Here is a 17,829-nt window from a genome sequence, read left to right as displayed (position 1 = left end):
TCAGGAAAGGAGAAGGTGTGAGTGGCCAGGTGATCCCACCTGTTGGTCTTCAGGCTCCCTGGCTCCCTGCTCACAGGTCTGAGAAGCCAGTATCCTCTGCTGTGGTGGCTCCAAGTCTCTCCCCTGTGCCTGGCTCTTCATCTGGTTGCCCTGGTGACCTTCTCAGGTGGCTGCAGAGGCAGCTGGGTATCAAACCAGTAATAAACAGGGAAACACCCAGAGGGAGGGAGGTAGGTCCCTCCTCTGCTCCTGACTTGTGCTTTCTCTTCCTTTCCTGGCAACCACCCCATCCCTGGGAGTGAAGAGAGCAGGAGGCAGTTCTCCCTGCTGTCATCTTTGACTGGGTCTTCACCAGTGGCTAGAGAGGAAGAGGAAGAGGACAATGTGGGGCTGTGAGGTGCTCAGTGTATAGTGAATTCCTGTGGGGTGGGAGGGTGGGAAGTGGGCCAGGTGACCAGGATTTGGCCTTTGTTCCAATGGATCCAGAGAACTTGCCAGTAAGTATTGTCTGTGTGTGCATGTGGAGTGCTTGCAGGCTTGTCTGCAGATATGCAAGGAGGTGGTACACGTGATGTGTCACAGTGCACATGGAGGGCTGTGTGCGTGTTAGAGTGCACTTGGGCATGTGCGTGTGTGCACAGACACACTCGTTCACAGGAGTGCTGGTGCAGAGAGACATGAATGTACGTGACTGTGTACATTTGTAAGTGCTTGTGTGCGTGCATGTGTACAAGTGGGTGTGTGGTTCTGTGTGTAGAGGCAGGTGGTGTGGATGTACAGGGCTGACGGCTGTGTATACAGCCTGTGTGTGTGAGCATATGTGCATGCACGGATGCTGGATGGTGTGTAAAATTCTGATGCCCGGGCTGTGGACAAAGGGGTGGAGGGCTGTGTGGGTTGGCTGTGGCAGGTGAACTTAGGCCAGCTGATCCTTTCTCAGGGGCAGTTAGCATCTCTGGGCCTGAAGAGCTTCCTTCCTAGGTCACCGTCCTAGGCTCAGAGCATGGGATCAGCTTCCTCTCTCTCTCACCTCTCACTCATCAGGTCTCGCCATCCCTATCCTATTCTCTCTGGCCAGGTCATCAACAACTACCTGTATGCCAACGAGCCCTTGTCTTCGGAGGCCCGTCTGAGCCGCATGCACTTCCATGACAACCAGAGGAAGGTCGACTACGTGCTTGCCTACCACTACCGGAAACGTGGGGCTCACCCTGGCCACGGCTCTCCCGGCCACTCTCTGGCAATTGTCTCCAATGGGGAGACGGGCAAGGAACCCCATGCTGGGGGCCCCGGTGACATTGAGCTAGGGCCACTTGATGCCCTGGAGGAGGAAAGGAAGGAGCAGCGGGAGGAGTTTGAGCACAATCTGATGGAGGCTGGGCTGGAGCTCGAGAAGGATGTGGAGGTAAGGTCGGGCAGGTGACAGGGACGGTGCCACAGAACTGGGCTCCTGGAGATCTGTGCCATCCTGCAGGTAGCCCCGGTTTTGTTCTGTAGGGACATTGTTTTCTGGTGGGGATAACAGAGTTTCTTGCCCAAGGACCTGAGGAAGAGTCTTGGTATTGCTCGTGCCTCCGCCTAGGGGGTTTTGGATAGTGGGGTTGCCAAGTTTGTTCTTTGGGAGTTGGCTAGTCAGAAATTGAAGAGAAGACGTTTCTTTCTGGCTCTCTTAGCCCTATCCTGTGGCCCTCTCCATAATGGTTTCCTTGAGGTGAAGACTGATTTTGGATTAAAATTCCTATGAAGGGGATCTAATTTACTAAGGATGTGCTTGCCTGAGGCTCCTTGTGGAGCTGATTATTTGGGCACTGAGTTGGGACATGTATCAGATACATTTTGTCAATGCGTGAGCTGTATATGCCTTCAGCCTCGATCAGTAGTCAGACTAGGGGAATCTCTGGAAATCTCTTTATCTGTGTGTCCACCTGTCTACCCATTGATCTGTCTGTCCGTCTGCCCATTCATCCAACCATCCATCTATCCATCCGTTTATTAATTTTCTTATCAATCCTTTCTCCAGACCACAGTGATTCTTTAAAAGTGACCTGAACCCCGCCATCCTGTCCAGACTCATCTCCTGCCCCTCCCACACTCCCATATCCTACTGTAACCCGTTGGCCTTACCTAGTCTGTGGGTCACTCTTACCCCAGGGCCTTTGTGCTGGTTGCCCCTCTGCCTGAGGCATTCTTCCCCAGACCTGTGCATGCTCCCTCTCTCCCTTCAGGCCTCTGCTCAAATGTTACCTCCTTCTAGATGTCATCACTGACCATTCTAGCTACAATATCCCCACCCCTGTCACTCTCTCTCTCTCTATCCCTTGGCACTCTCTTACTTTTCTTCATCACACTTGGCACTGCTACCTGAAATAGCTTGATAGATTTATTTGGTTATTGTCTGTGTCCCCTGCTAGCTCCAAGAAGGCAGGGATCTTGTTTCGTTCCCTGATCTGTGCCTAGCACCCGAGACAGAGTCTGGCACAGAGTAGGTGCTCAATAACTGCTTGTTGAATAAATGGGTTACCTCCCTGAGTTTCAGGTTCAGCATCTGCAAAACAATAGATGTCTTGCTGGGTTGTCATGATGGAGTATGCAAAACATTTAGCACAATGTCTGGTACATAGCAGGTGTTCAATAAATGCTTATTATGATTATGACAAAAGGTGTTATGCTGAGGATTGGAATATTATTCTCATAAGCGACTTGCTTTGTAAGATTTAAGTTAATGCTGTACCCAGACTGGAAGGGACCCCAGGGGCTACTCATCCATCCCTCTGTCCTCAGGCAGGATGACACATGGCTGGGCTCACACCCTTGTTGTACTGTCCATCTAGACCCTTAAGGCAGAAGAAACTCCTCTGGTTATTCTTCCCACCAAGGTGGAGAGAGGGTGCTCTTTCAGGGCTAATTTTCAAAACCCAAAATTCACTTGGTGCTGTGTTTAGGGCCTGGTGGGAAGATCTCTCCAAGGTGGTGGTGTGTTTTGAATGCCACACAAGTTGCTCTTGGCATTTAACACTGTGGGAGACTGCAGTGTCAACTCCTGTCTCTGGCTCTCAGAGAACAGAGGCTTGGGCTTGTTCAGCTGCTCATCAGAAAATAGTGTATGTTGTGTTGAAGAGGGTAGACTGTGGAATCCAACTACATATATTCACATCCCAGTCCGGCCATCTCCTAGCTCAGGAACTTAGGCAAGCTACTTAACTCCTTTACAGAGTTTCCTCATCTGTAAAATGAAATAACAATGCATTGATCGCTGGGTTGTTATGAAGATGAAACCATACAACCTATATAAAGTACTGCTATGGATTGAATTGTATCCCCCTAAAAAGTGTGTCAATTTGACTAGGCCATGATTTCCAGTATTGTGCGATTGCCCACCATTTTTGTCATCTGATTCGATTTTCTTATGTGTTGTAAACCCTGTCTCTATGATGATCATGGAAGCCCTGGTGGTGTAGCAGTTAAGCGTATGGCTGCTAACCAAAATGTTGGGGATTCTAATCCACCAGGCGCTCCTTGGGAACCCTGTGGGGCAGTTCTACTCTGTCCTATAGGGTGGCTATGAGTCAGAATCGACTCAACAGCAGTGAGTTTTTTTTTTTGGTATGATGTTAATGAGGCAGGATTTGATCTACAAGATTAGGTTTTGTCTTAAGTCAATCTCTTCTGAGATATAAAAAGAGAAGTGAGCAGAGAGAGAGTGGGACCTCAATACCACCAAGAAACTAGAGCTGGGAACAGAGCAGGTCCCCTGGACCAGGGTCCCTGCACTTAGAAGCTCCTTGAGTGGGAAAGATTGATGACAAGGACCTTCCCCTGAGCTGACAGAGAGACAAAGACATCCGCTGGAGCTGGCATCCTGAGTTCAGACTTCCAGCCTCCTAGACTGTGAGAGAATAAATTTTTCTTTGTTAAAGCCATCCATTTGTGGTATTTCTGTTATAGCAGCACTAGATAACCAAGAGTACTTAGAACAGTAACACTAAGCTTGTATATAACCTTATGTAAGGTTGCCAGATTTAGCAAATAAAAATAAAAGATGCCTCTTTAAATTTGAAATTCATATCAACAGTGAGTGATTTTTTAGTATAAGTATGTCCCATGCAATATGGGGGACATACTTATACTAAAAAGAAAAAATTTCATTGTTGATCTGAAATTCAAACTTACCTGTCCAGGCAATGCTTGGTACTATTCTTAGCATTGCTGCCCATCTTTGCTGCCCAGCATGTTTCACTTTGGTTGCTATGGGATTTTCTGGGTTCTGGCTAGGAGGAACTAGGAGGGCACAGAGATGGCTCTTGGGACTGACCAGTGTCAGATGGGGGTGTGGAGCGTGTCCTGTCAACTTCTGTTGCCAGAGCCTCCACCACTCATATAGCCGTCCTAACTTACTGTTGTGTGGTATTCTCACTCTCTCTCACTTTTCTAGAGTTTGGGATCTCTGATGCAAACAAAGAGTTAATTGTTCTTCTCAATTCATGGCACATTATTATTATTGGTCTGCACAAAGACCCTTTATTTATTTGTTTAAAGATCCCCCTTAATCTCCATTGCCTAACCCTTCCACAGACAACCATTACAGTGTGTACTGTGTTTCTAGAAAATGTATAGTAGTGTTTTTAGCTATATGTTTTTTTTTGTTTTGTTTTGTTTTAAGTGGTCTTTATTGCTTAGAACAGATTTAGACTGAGAAAAATTGAGAAGATAGTATGGTGAGTTCCCATATACCCTGAACTCATTGTTAACATCTTGTATTAGCATGACACATTCATTACAATTAATGAACCAATGTTGTTGTTATTGTTGTTAGGTGCTGTCAAGTTGATTCCAACTCAGAGCAGCCCTATGTACAACACAATGAAACACTGCCCGGTCCTGCACCATGCCCACAATAATTATGCTTGAGCCCATTGTTGTACCTACCATGTCAATCCATCTCATTGAGGGTCTTCCTCTTTTTTGTTGACCCTGTACTTTACCAAGCATGATGTCCTTCTCCAGGGAATTATTCCTCCTGATAACATGTCCAAAGTGTATAAGACCCAGTCTCACCATCCTTGCTTCTAAGGAGAATTCTGGTTGCTCCAAGACAGACTTCTTTGTTCTTTTGGCAGTCCATGGTATATTCAATATTCTTCGCCGGCACCACAATTCAAAGGTGTCAATTCTTCTTTGGTCTTCCTTATTCATTGTCCAGCTTTCACATGCATGTGATACTATTGAAAATACCATGGCTTGGGTCAGGCACACCTTAGTCTTCAAGGTGACATCTTTGCTTTTGAACACTTTAAAGAGGTCTTTTGCAGCAGATTTGCTCAATGTGGTGAGTCTTTTGATTTCTTGACTGCTGCTTCCATGGGTGTTGATTATGGATCCAAGTAAAATGAAATCCTTGACAACTTCAATCTAAAATCCATACTTTATTCATATTTCTTTAGTTTTTAACCTAATGTTCTTCATCTGTTTCAATATCCCATCCAGGATACTGAATTATACTTAATTGTGCGTCCTTTGGCTCCTCGTGCCTGTGACAGTCTCTCAAAGCTGTGTGTATTTTTACTTTACGTAAAAGGCATTGTATCTGATAGCCCATTCTGTTTCTTCCTTTTTTCTCTTAGCACTGTATTTTTTGGACCATTTATGTTCATACATACATCAAATCTAATATTTCTAATGGATAAGCAGTTTGCAGCCACTGGTTTACTTAGTCACTCCCCTCATAATGGACACCTAGGTTGCCTCCACCTCTGTGCCAAACAAGGTTGACAATGAATTAGCATCTCCTTTGGGACTGGCATTCCATGATCTTCTCTGTCCATTTCCTCCAGCCCAACTTGCCACCTGTGCCATGTCAGTGCTCAACACTGGTTGGAGATTCACCAGCTGGATCTCCTGTGAGGATCCCCCGGGGGGCCTGTTGGGGTCTGAACAACTCCTCTCTGTGTCAGGATACTCAGCCTCTGGCCTCCAGTGCCTGGAACTGGCACATCACAAGAGAGGGGACGTCATCTGACTGCACCTGCTGGCAGTTTGGAGAGCAGGTGCGTGCGTCCACCTGCCCAGCTGCCCCCACCCTTCTGGGCTGAGCTGCCTTTTAGGCTCTGGCTTCGCTTTGACTTTAAGATAGATGGAGGGGAAATGGGTTTCTATTAAAGACTCATTGAAATTAATTCAAAAGAACTTTTTGCATCCACCAAACTCTGATTATCTTAGAATTCATATCCGATACTAGTTGATATCTGGGCCTACTTTTGACAGGATTATAATTGGCATGTACTCTCCATTTGGTGTTCAGTTTTTTATTTTATGTGCAAATTTCTATGTATTCAAATTGTCCATGTTCATATTTTACAGACTATTCAGTATTTTATCGATGACTATTGCCTACATATTTTCTTATGTTTGGCTATTTGATTAGAATTTCATTTAGAGACACCCCTAAACTGCTTATGGGTGACAGATAACCTGCACCCTCACTGCCAGTGCACATGAAGGAGGGCCTCCTGTTTGGAGAGGTGAAGGTTGATTGAAGCAGTTCAGGAAACTCATCCAGACTTGAGCCTCCAGAGTTAGTTTCCACTTGTCCTGATGGCGCTGTAGAGGGGCTTAGCTGAACAAGGCCTCCCATAATACGTCTCTGGGGAGGTTGACCTGCCCACCTCCTCCCACTCTCTCCCCAACTCCCTGCCTTGGCCCAAAGGCCAGCAGCACAGAGGCAGAGGCTGAAAAGCCTGGGTGTCACCAGGAGTGCATCTGGGGTGGGGGTGGGGAGGATGAGCACTTGGTGGGCTTGGAGGCCATGTCTGTGGACCTTTGTCTACCCTGCAGGCCCTGAAATTCCAGCAGGTATGTCCCAGAACTTCATCTCTGTGGGCATCTAGATCTTCCAAACTGGGAATGGAGGAAAGGGCATGGACAGAGAGGTCAGGTGCCTCCTGGCTCAGGACTAGCTTCTCTGCGGCAAGGGCACCAGAAAACTGAGATCAGAGGCTGGTTTTGTCCAGTGTGGTCTTCCATCTCCAGCAGATCCATGAGCTGTTTTTGGTGGAATCAGGCAAGGAAGGGGCAGAGTGTCCAAGGGAAGGCCCCAGAAGCCCACGCTTCATTGAGGAAGTAACATTCTCCTCCCAGACTTAGCATCAGGTGGGAACCTAAGAATGACCAGAATCCTTTCTAGTCAGAGAAGAGACCTGCTCCCCAAGCCATAAGATGTCCTGACTCCTGACTCCTCACACTCCAGGTCAGGCAGAGCTGGAAGTCTGACATCTCAATCCAAGTTCCTGCACCAACAGAAGAATAGGTTAGGGGACATGGGTGCATGACATCATGACCTCCCAGTAGCTGTTTGTGTAGGGCTCATTTAGGGGCTAGAGTTGAAGGCCAGGAAAATCACAAGTCTTCTCGCTTTCTTAGACCCAAAGATCTCTTGACTTTTGTTACTACTCCCTTTTCCCACGTCCTTTTCAGGAAGAGTTTTTATACATTGGATTGAACGGCTGTCAGGACTACCCATCCTCCTAGGCCCTTAGGGTTGGAGTGGAGGGAACCTTGGAAGGAGTTGAAGGTGACTTTGGGAAATTCCTCTGTCTTTAGAGTTTGATTTAATCCATCGTGGAGCCCTGGTGGCACAGTGGTTAAGAGCTTGGCTGCTAACCATAAGGTCAGCAGTTTGAATCTACCAGCCCTCTTTGGAAACCCTATGGGACAGCTCTACTCTGTCCTATAGGGTTGCTATGAGTCGGCAACAGGTTTTTTTTTCTTTTGGTTTATGTTTAGTTTTAAGGAAGGAAACCAGCTTTACTGAGTGCCTTCTCTATGCTGCACAATATGCAATGCTCCTGGTACTTGTGCTTCCTCATTTAGTCCTCAGGAATTCTGTGCAAGGTTGGGGTTATTCCCATCCTTTTAAGGAAATAAGAATTAGGCTCAGAGAGGCTCAATGACTCAGCCAAGGTAACAGTGCTACTAAGTGACCCAGCTAGGATTTGAACATCATTTGAGCTTGCGAGCTTCTGGGGTCTTTGACATTCCAGGGAGAACTGCCAAGCACTTTACAGTAGTTTCTTATGCCTGCCTTTTCAGAATTCATGGAGATTCTCTGCAGAGGATTGGAGTTGTTTATCCAAGTCAACCAACCAACCTACCAATCAACCAACCAACCAAACAACCAGTTGCTGTTGTGTTGACTTCAACTCATGGCAACCCCACCTATTTCGGAGTAGAACAGTGCTCCATACAGTTTTCAGTAGCTGATTTTTTGGAAGCAAATAGCCAGCCCTTTATTCTGAGGCACCTCTGGATGGACTCAAACCTCCAAATTTTTGGTTAGTAGCTGAGTGTATTAACTGCTTGCATGGCCCAGGAACTTCAGGGAGGACTGGTTTAGGAGGTACCTGGTCTTCCCTTTAAAGAAGGAGTATGTGGATGTTGGAGCAGTGAGCGCCATCAATTGTCCTGGCCTCTGAGCTTTCTACCCCTCTCTGAAGCTCCAGGCCAGCCTTGGGTGACCATTTCTTATTTCAGGGTACCAATCTGCCATGCCACAGACTAAACACCTTAGACTTGCCTTTGTCTTCCTCTCTTTTAGCCTTACAGAGCTCGTGTTGAGTCAGCTTCTCATCTTATAGTTCTTGAATCTTGCTTGACTTTGCTTTACTTGGAGAGCTAGGAGTTAGAATCCTTAGGAAATCCTGCTGCTTTGTTTTCTAGGGCGACGCTGTCCCCTGGAGGTCTTCCTGTTCATTGCTCTGCTTTGGGCATTGACAGAGGGCTGGAGTGAGAGGAGCGGTGGATTTCCATGGGATTGTGGGCTCCCAGACTCTGTTATAGAATTAACCCATTTACTCCTCGGGTTTCGGATGAGAGTTCACATACTTAGGAAGGGCTATAGTAAGAGTGGATAAAATAATAATGTGGATTTTAAGGAAGCCCTGATCTGTACTCTTTCTTGGTGATGGCTGCTAAGCACTCATGAGTGTGGGTAACAGTCACGCTGCTGTTGACTTGCACTAATGACTGGGGAAAATGTGATGATTTCCCCCTGGCCTTGGCTGTGTTCCTGTCCCACTTGCCCCATTCTGAAGCAGCATACTGGAGTCTTGGGCATCTCACCTGACTCTCTTTCCTACCCTAAGGGATCTTCAGGGAACACAACAAAGGCAGCTCAGCAGCCCCTGCCCCTGGGGCTCCACAGCTGAGTAGAGCAGAGTCACAGCAGGGCAGCTTGGGTTGCATCTCAGAGGGGAGGCCTCTAGACAGCCTGGGTTGGGGATAGTAAGAGAAAGCAAGGAGTGAAACTGCTCCACAGTATTTTCAAGTCTGTGTCCTTTTAGAAGCAGATCACCAGGCCTGTCTTCCCTGGCACCTCTGGGTGGGGTCAAACTACCAACCTTTCAGCTAGTAGTCATGTGCTTAACCATTTACATCACCCAACTCAGACTAGGAAACTGAGTTGCTGGAATGTAAGATGCCTTGTAAACTGGTAGGTAGCAGGGCTCTGACTAGAAACCAGGTGTCATGGATTAAGTCCCCCCAAAAATGTATGTATCAGTTTGGCTGGGCCATGATTCCCTGTATTGTGTGATTTTTCTATATGTTGTAAATCCTGCCTTTATGATGTTAATGAGGGAGGATGGGTGGCAGTTGTGTTAGTGAGGCAGGACTCAACCTATAAGATTGGATTGTGTCTTGAGGCAATCCTTGAGATATAAAAGAAAGAAGCAAGCAGAGAGACAGGGGGAGCTCATACCACCAAGAAAGCAGTGCAGGGAGCAGAGTGCGTCCTTTGGACCCAGGGTCCCTGCGCAGAAAAGCTCCTAGTAAGGGGAAGATTGATAAGAAGGCCGACAGAGAGAGAAAGCCTCCCCCTGAAGCTGATACCCTGAATTTGGACGTTTAGCCTACTTTACTGTGAGAAAATAAACTTCTGTTTGTTAAAGCCATCCACTTGTGGTATTTCTGTTACAGCAGCACTAGATGACCAAGACACCAGGTCTCCTAACTCCTGTTCCCATTCTCTTAAAATTAGTCTCCAGGGATGGTGTCCCATTAACTAGTGGCCTGGGCCTGTTCACCAACTTTATTCTTCAGAGCTCTGACAGGCTTTGGGCTGTTTCCCAGATCAAATCTGCATTCAGAAAATGAAGATTTGCCACCCTTGAAGCTAATTAGTCTCCATGGTCACCCAGCCTTGAAGATAAACATTGCTCACTGGGTCTAGTGAAAAGCAGTCCAAGTGTTTAAATAGAGGTGGAGGGGAGATGAGATGTGTTCTTTCTCATCTTTTATGTCTGATGTCTTTGATGTCTCAACATGGGGCTTCTTCTGGTGGTCTCTACAATTCCTTCAAAGAGGCTGGAAGGAGGAATCCCAGGCTTTAATTTGCCAGAGCTCACCCAACAGTACCGGAGGGCAAAGATCAGCGAATGACATGATTGGTCTTGAGAAGGGCTTCTGGATTTTCATATATTGTCCGATATAGTGCTGGAAGATGAGCCTCCTAGGTTGGAAGGCATTTAAAACACACAGAGGCCACAACAATGGCCTCCAGTGTACCAATGATCATGACGATGGCCCAGGACTGGGCAATGTTTTGTTCTGTTGTACATGAGGTAACCATGACTTGGAGCTGACTCAACAGTAACTAACAACAAAGGCTTCTGGCCTGTACACCCCGTTAGCTGTGTGTGCTTTCCCTATTGTTACCAGCTGCTATATATGATGTGCAAGAAAATGAGTCATAGGATGTTAGAGCTGGAAGAGACCTTGAGATCATTTCTTCTAATTCCATCAGAGAGCGGGAACTGAAGTCCAGAGAGAGGATGTGATTTGCACAAGGCCATGCTGCTAGTTAATACCTTAAGCAAATTAAATATTGATTATATAGAGTCTGTGCAAACAAATAAGTCAAGAGGCTCTAACTTCCTTCTGTTAGATATGTCTTCCTTGGAGCTCAATTACTGTCTTCCTATGGGGCCGATTCCCACCTGGTGAGACTGGTGAGGCTGTGCTGGTGGTTTATGGCTGGTGGCTGGTCTGAGTTAACAGTATGCCATGCTGACTGTCAAATATTTTGAATATCATTCCTGCTTCTTACTATCATTTTATGTCAGTCTCTGTATTTGGTGGAGACAGGGTCAGGGAACAGCTCATCTATCCTGCTAACCATTCCTACTCCATGGCTTTGCTGTATATTTTGGGCTCTGAGACAAACGTTGAGAGAGAAGGCTTTTCTCCATTTGTCATTTGGCAAGTTCAAAGTCCTTTGGTCCAGAGGTTGCCTGGGCAGTCACTGCATCCACACAGACACTTGAAAGGGGAGCAGCTGGTAGGGGTGACCTGCCAGGCTCGGCCTCTGGCTCCCTTTCTCCTGTCTTATTTAGCAATCACTGACTGAACACCTGCTAGGTGCCAGTCCTGGGCTGGGAGCTGAGGACACAGAGGTGAATCAGACCTGGTCCCTGACTTCATAGTCTATTCACTTTGGTCATAGTCTATTCCCCCTTAGGAGCTACTAGGGGAGGCAGAGACCTGACAACAGAGAATCACACAATGAGCTTGGAAGTGCAGTCTCAGAGGTGTGAACACAGTAGTGGGAGAGTGACCAACGGTCTGGGGGACTTGAAGAAGTCTTGCTTCTGCCCTGAAGCTCTTGGCTAAATCACCTTCCCTCCCCTGCCCCCAGATGCTCAGGGCTCCAGCAGAAGTGAGTAGACTGTGTCTCCTACCCTTATCACATCCCCAGGACGATTCGCTCTCAGCAAGTTTAGATGCTGGTGAGGACTGTGGAATTTAGAAGCCTTAGCCAAAGTGGATGCTGTATGTGGCAGGCCTCTTTTTGGGCATTGGAGGTCTGGAGATGAACCCAGGGTTTGTATCTGGTGTTGTTAAATGGCAGGGTGGGTCTTGGGGCAACTTCACCCTTGAGTGTCTCTTTCTCTTCACTGCAGACAGGATCTTCCTGCTAACCCTGGTCAGCTTATTCGGGTGCTACTGATTCCTTATACCTGATGACCCCTGGGGTTATGTGGCAGCATAAGGGGTTCTTGTGGATAGAATCCAGAGGTAGAATTCAAAACTTGGGTGGGAGAAAATTACATTTTCATTTCCACTAAAATTTAATTGAAATGTAGCATTTGCCTCAATTAAGAATATAGGCAAACACCTACAGTACTATGAGTTCCTGTGACTTTGTTGCTAATGGAAATCACACATTTATTCATATCACGTGATAGGGATGCACAGATCTCCAAAAGCATTTATGCTCGTCCTTACTCTTAAATTATGGTAATTTTGAGACGTGCTTTTAGGTCTTGTTACTTAATGTGCTAATAAAGAAACAAGTATATTACCATATCACGTACTTACCTTTAAATATTTTGATAGCTGCATTCATATATACTTGGTCTCCTTGTTATCCTATATAATTATTTTATGCATTAAAAGCATTCTGAGAATGGGCCTGTACACTTCTTCAGACTACCATAGGGCTCAGTTGTCCCAAAATGGTGAGGAACCCCTGAACATACCCTGGAGAACGTAGGAGAAGCCCTGGGAGGTGAGCAGAAGGGAGATCAGATGGGGATACCCACCAGCTGCTCTCTGAGCGCTGACTGGTTCAGAGAAGCTTCCTGTAGAGTCTTGGTGTAGGGCATGGCTAACCGTGCTTTGAAGGCATGCACTTTAGTCCATGGTATGCCTAACTCCAAGAAGGAAATGGAGTGGAAAGAGGACTGGGCCAACCACCAGAAGACCTGGGTTCTAGGTCCTGCCCTGCCATTAAGTAGTTTTTTTCTGGACCTCAACTTCCTCATCTGGAAAAGGAGAAGGTGGGGGCATAATCGGGGGCTCTCAAAGTATGTTCCTTAAAGGACTGGCTTTCTACAACTTGGACCAAGGTGGTATTGTTGTTGTTGGCTGCCAATGAGTCAGCCCCTGACTCATGGCGACCCCAGGCACAACAGAGTTAAACACTGTGGACCACTGTGATCATAGGGTTTCATAGGCTGATTTTCAGAAATAGATCACCAGGCCCTTCTCCCTAGTCTGTCTTAGTCTGGAAGCTCTGCTGAAACCTGTTCAGCATCATAGCAACACGCAAGCCTCCACTGACAGTCTAATGGTGGCTATGCCTGAGGTACGTTGGCTGGGGATTGAACCCAGGTCTCTTGCATGGGAGGTGAAAATTCTACCACTGAACCACCACTGTAGTCTACACTAAAAGAAAAAATTGATAACAGTTTTTCCAATTTACTAAAAAATTACACAATAAGGAGAATTTTCTGAATTTAAAATTGTTCTTACATATCTTTTCCTTAAATCTTTGGAATCTGTTACTCCATGTCTGCCAGCAAGTGCTTATAGAAGGCAAAAGGAGTGGATGAGAAGTAAAAGAATATTGACGGCAAAATGTAGAATTGGCCAATCGTGTTTAATTTCGCACTTAGTTTTGGTTGTGATTCTCTGTTGCATATCTTTATAGGTTCTACTAAAATTGTTCTGAGCTTGAATGTTGAATTAAGCATATCAGTGTTTTAAGGGCTTTGCAAGGTGTTCGAAGGAGGCCTGATAGTACAATGGTTAAGCACTCAGCTGCTAACGGAAAGATTGGCAGTTTGAACCTACCCAGCAGACCCTCAGGAGAAAGATCTGATGATCTGCTTCCGTAAATTTTACAGCCAAGAAAACCCTGTGGGACAGTTAGTTCTACTCTGTCACACGGGGTCACTATGAGTCAGAATCGCCTCGAAGGCACCCAACAACAACAAGGAAGGGGTTCTGCAAACAGCACTGTGCCCTGGGGGTGTTCTACCAGCTCTCATGGGTCTACAAGGCCTCTCCCTGCTCTGACACTCAGTGAACCTACAATGCCTGAAAACGCACCCAGCTATGAAGTTTGACTTTTGTTCTGGATGAGCAAAGGGGTGAGTGGGCTTGGGAGTTTGTGTGAAACGATGGTCTTTCTCCAGAGGAGACAATGCTCCTGTTGACATCCATGCTGCAGACAAAAGCAATAGTGCACCTGACCCCAGCCTTCCTTGTTTTGTGTACCACGCTTGTAAGGGAGAACAAACTAACAGTTACAATGGAAGCGACAGGAAGAACAGCTGGTGGGGTGGTTAGCTATATTACTGTCTACTGAGCTGGACAGATGAGTTGTGAGACCCCAGCTTCCCGGTTCCTCTGTTCCTCTTAGCTCAGTTAAGCCCAGAGGGTTGGCCATTGGTGAATCGCCCCAGCAAGAGTCATGGAGATTGCCATTTATAGATTGGGGAGCCCTGGGGTGACTCTGATGTCTTCCAGAGTGTGTTTACCATTCCTTGCTGGTATTTGCTGCACCTACCGGGCCAGTGGCCACACTGTCCAACTCAGCAGCCCAGGAGATTGGGGTGTGGGCCTGGACTAGAGGTTACTGGTATTCTTATAACTGCCTTGTTGAGTTTCCTCTTAGGAATCTCTTACTGTCAGGTGTTGAGGGCTGGGGTACATCTGGCTGTTGATGTTTTAGTCAAAGCCATGCTTCTCACTTCTCTCTGAGCTCTTCCAGCTGAGAGATCTTACACTTAGCTCATCTGCAGGCCACTGGAGGGTCGAGGCTTCCCAGGCCTTGGAGAGGGCCTGTGGGTTTAGCACCTTTTTAGGAATAGGAAGTCAGAAGGAGTGGGATTTGATGGGGTGGATGTGTGGTTATGTTGCGTTTTCTTCTTTGTCAAGTGCGGACACAGGAGCCCCCAGAGGCGGCAGAGTCAAAGCCCCGGGGCCCTCGGATTTGCGTGGGTTCGCTGCAGGCTCCCTGCACGCACTGCCCATCCCTGGTTACGGTGTTGTGTGTGTTGCTATGTACTGTTCTCACTATGCACCATGGAGCTTCAGACCAACTCAGGCCTCTGCTTGTGAGTGGAGTCTGGGGTTTTCTGTTCTGCCGGCTGAACCTTTAGAAAATCAGTAGTTCTTTGTGGGATTTATCTTCTGTCCTTTTCCACGTGGACTTCTCCAGCATTATGCTATAGTGGGAGAATCTTTGGGTGTGGAGGTCAAAGAGTGGGGTTCACATACTTGCGACTTTGTACAAGTTTCCTAGCCAGGCTGGGTCTATTTTCTTATCTAACATCTATTAAAAAAAAAAAAAAAAAAATTTTTTTTTTTTAACATCTATAGCCAACACCTTCCATTGATGAAAATACTTCATAAATTATGTTGTTGTTGTTAGTTGTCATTGAGCAGGCGCCGACTCATGGTGACCGTATGTATATCAGAATGAAAAGTTGCCATCTTCACTGATTGTTGGTGTGTTTGAACCCATTGTTGTGGTTATTATGTCACTTCACCTCATGAAGTTTTTCCCTGTTTTCACTGACCCTCTCCTTTTCCAAACATGATGTCCTTTTCTAGTGATTGGCCTTCCCTGATGGTGTGCCCAAAGTAACCGAGTTGAAGTCTCACCATTCTTGCTTCTAAGAAACATCCTATTTCATAAATTATAGAAAGTCATTAAGTAAACGTGTCATTATTTTTACAGTTCTTTGTTTGAATGGTGTGTGATGCCTTCTTGTCCTAGGCTTTTCTCTTTGCCAGTGGACCCAAGCTGGCTCTCCCGCTCTGTGTTTGTGCTTGAATTTTCTCATTCTTCTGCCCACCTTCCAAGCTGAGTTGAATTTCCCGAATGAATGAAAATGCCTAACATGTGGATTCAGCATCCACAAGAGGAAGAGGTGCAGGGAGTTTACTGTCTAGTTGGGAAATGAGAGAACGAACATTAATGAGCAGAGAGCTAACAATTCAAAGCATTATATGCTGATTGCTTCTTCTCTGGGCTCCTCAAGCAAAAGGAATCACAAATTTCAGTTATTTGAATATCATGATCATGATTTTGAATACCATTGCTTACCAGTTTCATGATTTTAGGCATAGCCATTTATTATCTCTACTGTTATTTGCTGAATATTTTGGTGAAATGGACTCATTTTTGAAGCTTAAATTTCTTTTAAAGGGAAATATTATATCATTATCAGAAATGGAGAACCAACATCACTGTCCATAAATAGACAAGTGTAAAAAAAAAAAATCACAACAGAACCAAAATAATATCTGCATCTTCTAGCTTGGTGCATTGGCTGCAGAAGATCTGAGGCTGGGGGTCTGCTCACCCTTTAGAAGAGGAAACTTAGTTCTAAGGAGGTGTTAAAGATGTATTGGTATCAAACTGATAATGGAAAAGGGACCAACTTTCTCATTTAACAAATGGTATCTGATGCTGTGTTGTATCTCTCCATGATCTATTATCCCTTGTTCTATACTTGGGTAACATGACAGCATGTCCAAAACACTTAGTGCACTGTCTAGGGCTATACCTGTCCCTGGCTAGATTGGACTCTTTGAGAACAGAGACCGTGTCCTATTCTTTTTTTTTCCCCCTATGGTGTCTGGCACATAGTAGATAGCCAATGATGTTTGCTGAGTTGACTCCAGGCGTTAGAGAGTTGTTCAGGAGAGGGAGAGATCTCCAATGGCTAGGGTTGACAGGGAAGGCTTTACAAAGGAGATGGAACTGTTTCCTCCTAGCCCTGCCCCACCTACAGCAGCCTGAAGTCCTTGCTCAGTAGTTCCTTTTTCTTCTCTCCACTGGAGGGCCTTCTCTGATTCCTACCCATTTGTCTTTCTGTAACACTATTGCTTTTGATTCTCTCATCTCCTTCCCAAAGCAAGGAAAAAAAAAAAAATCAAGGCAATCTCTAGACCCTCAGAGCCAGCTACCCTGAGGAGAGAGCTCAGGGGAGCAAAAATTAGAAGTGTGGAAGGAAGAAAGGCAGGAGGAGAGAAAGAGAGGGAGAGGAAGAAGAAGGGGGAGAAGAATTTGACTCAGGAGGCCTGTAAGGTAAACTGAGCCCCTGAGCAGACTGCCCTCTGGCTCAATGTTACAGGTATTTTGTTGACCTCCTGAGGGAAGAGGTTGAACCCTGGGGTTGCTAGCAAATTTTCTCTTTCCATCCTTTCTTCCTTTCTTTAGGTCTCTCCCTCTCTTCTTTCAGCACCCTGTAGCTCTGAACCATTTGGCAAATTCCATATCCATGGTGATCACTGTTATCATGGACTTGGTAATGTTTGTGTTTATGTCAGTTTGCTCTCCATGGTTAATTATAAAATCCTTCAGAAAAAGCCACACACTATTTCCTGTGGACGATATTCAGGAACTGTCTGCATGACCCGTGGGCTAGGTCCTGAAGACCTGTCTGGTGGCAAGCCTAACTTTCATCCGGTCACTAGAAATCTCATCATTGCCAGGAATATCTGTTCTCTTCTTCCTGCCTCTGGGGCCTTAGGGCTCCTAGATCCTTCCCTCTCTGATCATTTTGCTGCTGCTTCTGCGGTAATTAGTCACGATAACAAACACTCCTATTGTGTTTGTTTAATTCTTATAACAACCCTACAGAGTATTTGGGGTCGCTGGGTGGTACAAACAGTTACTGCACTTGGCTGCTAATGGAAAGGTTGGAGGCTTGAGTCTACTCAGAAGCACTTTGGAGGAAAGGCTTGGTGATCTGCTTCCAAGAAATCAGCCATTGAAAAGCCCTGTGGAGTGTGGTTCTACTCTGACAGACATGGGGTCAACATGAGTCAGAGTTGAATCGATGGCAGCTGGCTTTACTGGTTTTATAGAGCATTTATTGTTCTTACCCCTATTTTATAGGTGAGAGAACTGAGGTTACATAACTTGCCCAAGGTCAGCCAGTAAGTGACCCAGACCCTGCGTCCTCAATCCCTGTAGGCTCCTGCCTCTCCAGGGAGACTAGACTGCTCCTGCTGTCTGGGCTTGATGTGGGAAGGGGG

At 46.2% G+C, this 17,829-nt stretch overlaps 1 protein-coding gene across 1 annotated transcript in view; it reads left to right on the top strand.

The window, feature by feature from the left end:
• Window positions 1-476: 476 nt before the first annotated feature.
• The window catches only part of ANO2 (anoctamin 2), a 377,551-nt gene continuing 360,198 nt past the window's right edge, over window positions 477-17,829 (top strand). Inside the window, exons 1-2 of the mRNA XM_049882253.1 lie at window positions 477-497; window positions 1,079-1,405. Of these exons, the coding sequence (XP_049738210.1) occupies window positions 477-497; window positions 1,079-1,405 (348 nt within the window). The remainder of the gene's footprint in view (window positions 498-1,078; window positions 1,406-17,829) is intronic.

The sequence above is a fragment of the Elephas maximus genome, chromosome 4 (genome assembly GCF_024166365.1).
Source record: "Elephas maximus indicus isolate mEleMax1 chromosome 4, mEleMax1 primary haplotype, whole genome shotgun sequence".
In the NCBI taxonomy this organism is placed as follows: Eukaryota; Metazoa; Chordata; class Mammalia; order Proboscidea; family Elephantidae; genus Elephas; species Elephas maximus.
This window is presented reverse-complemented; position numbering and strand designations above follow the sequence as displayed.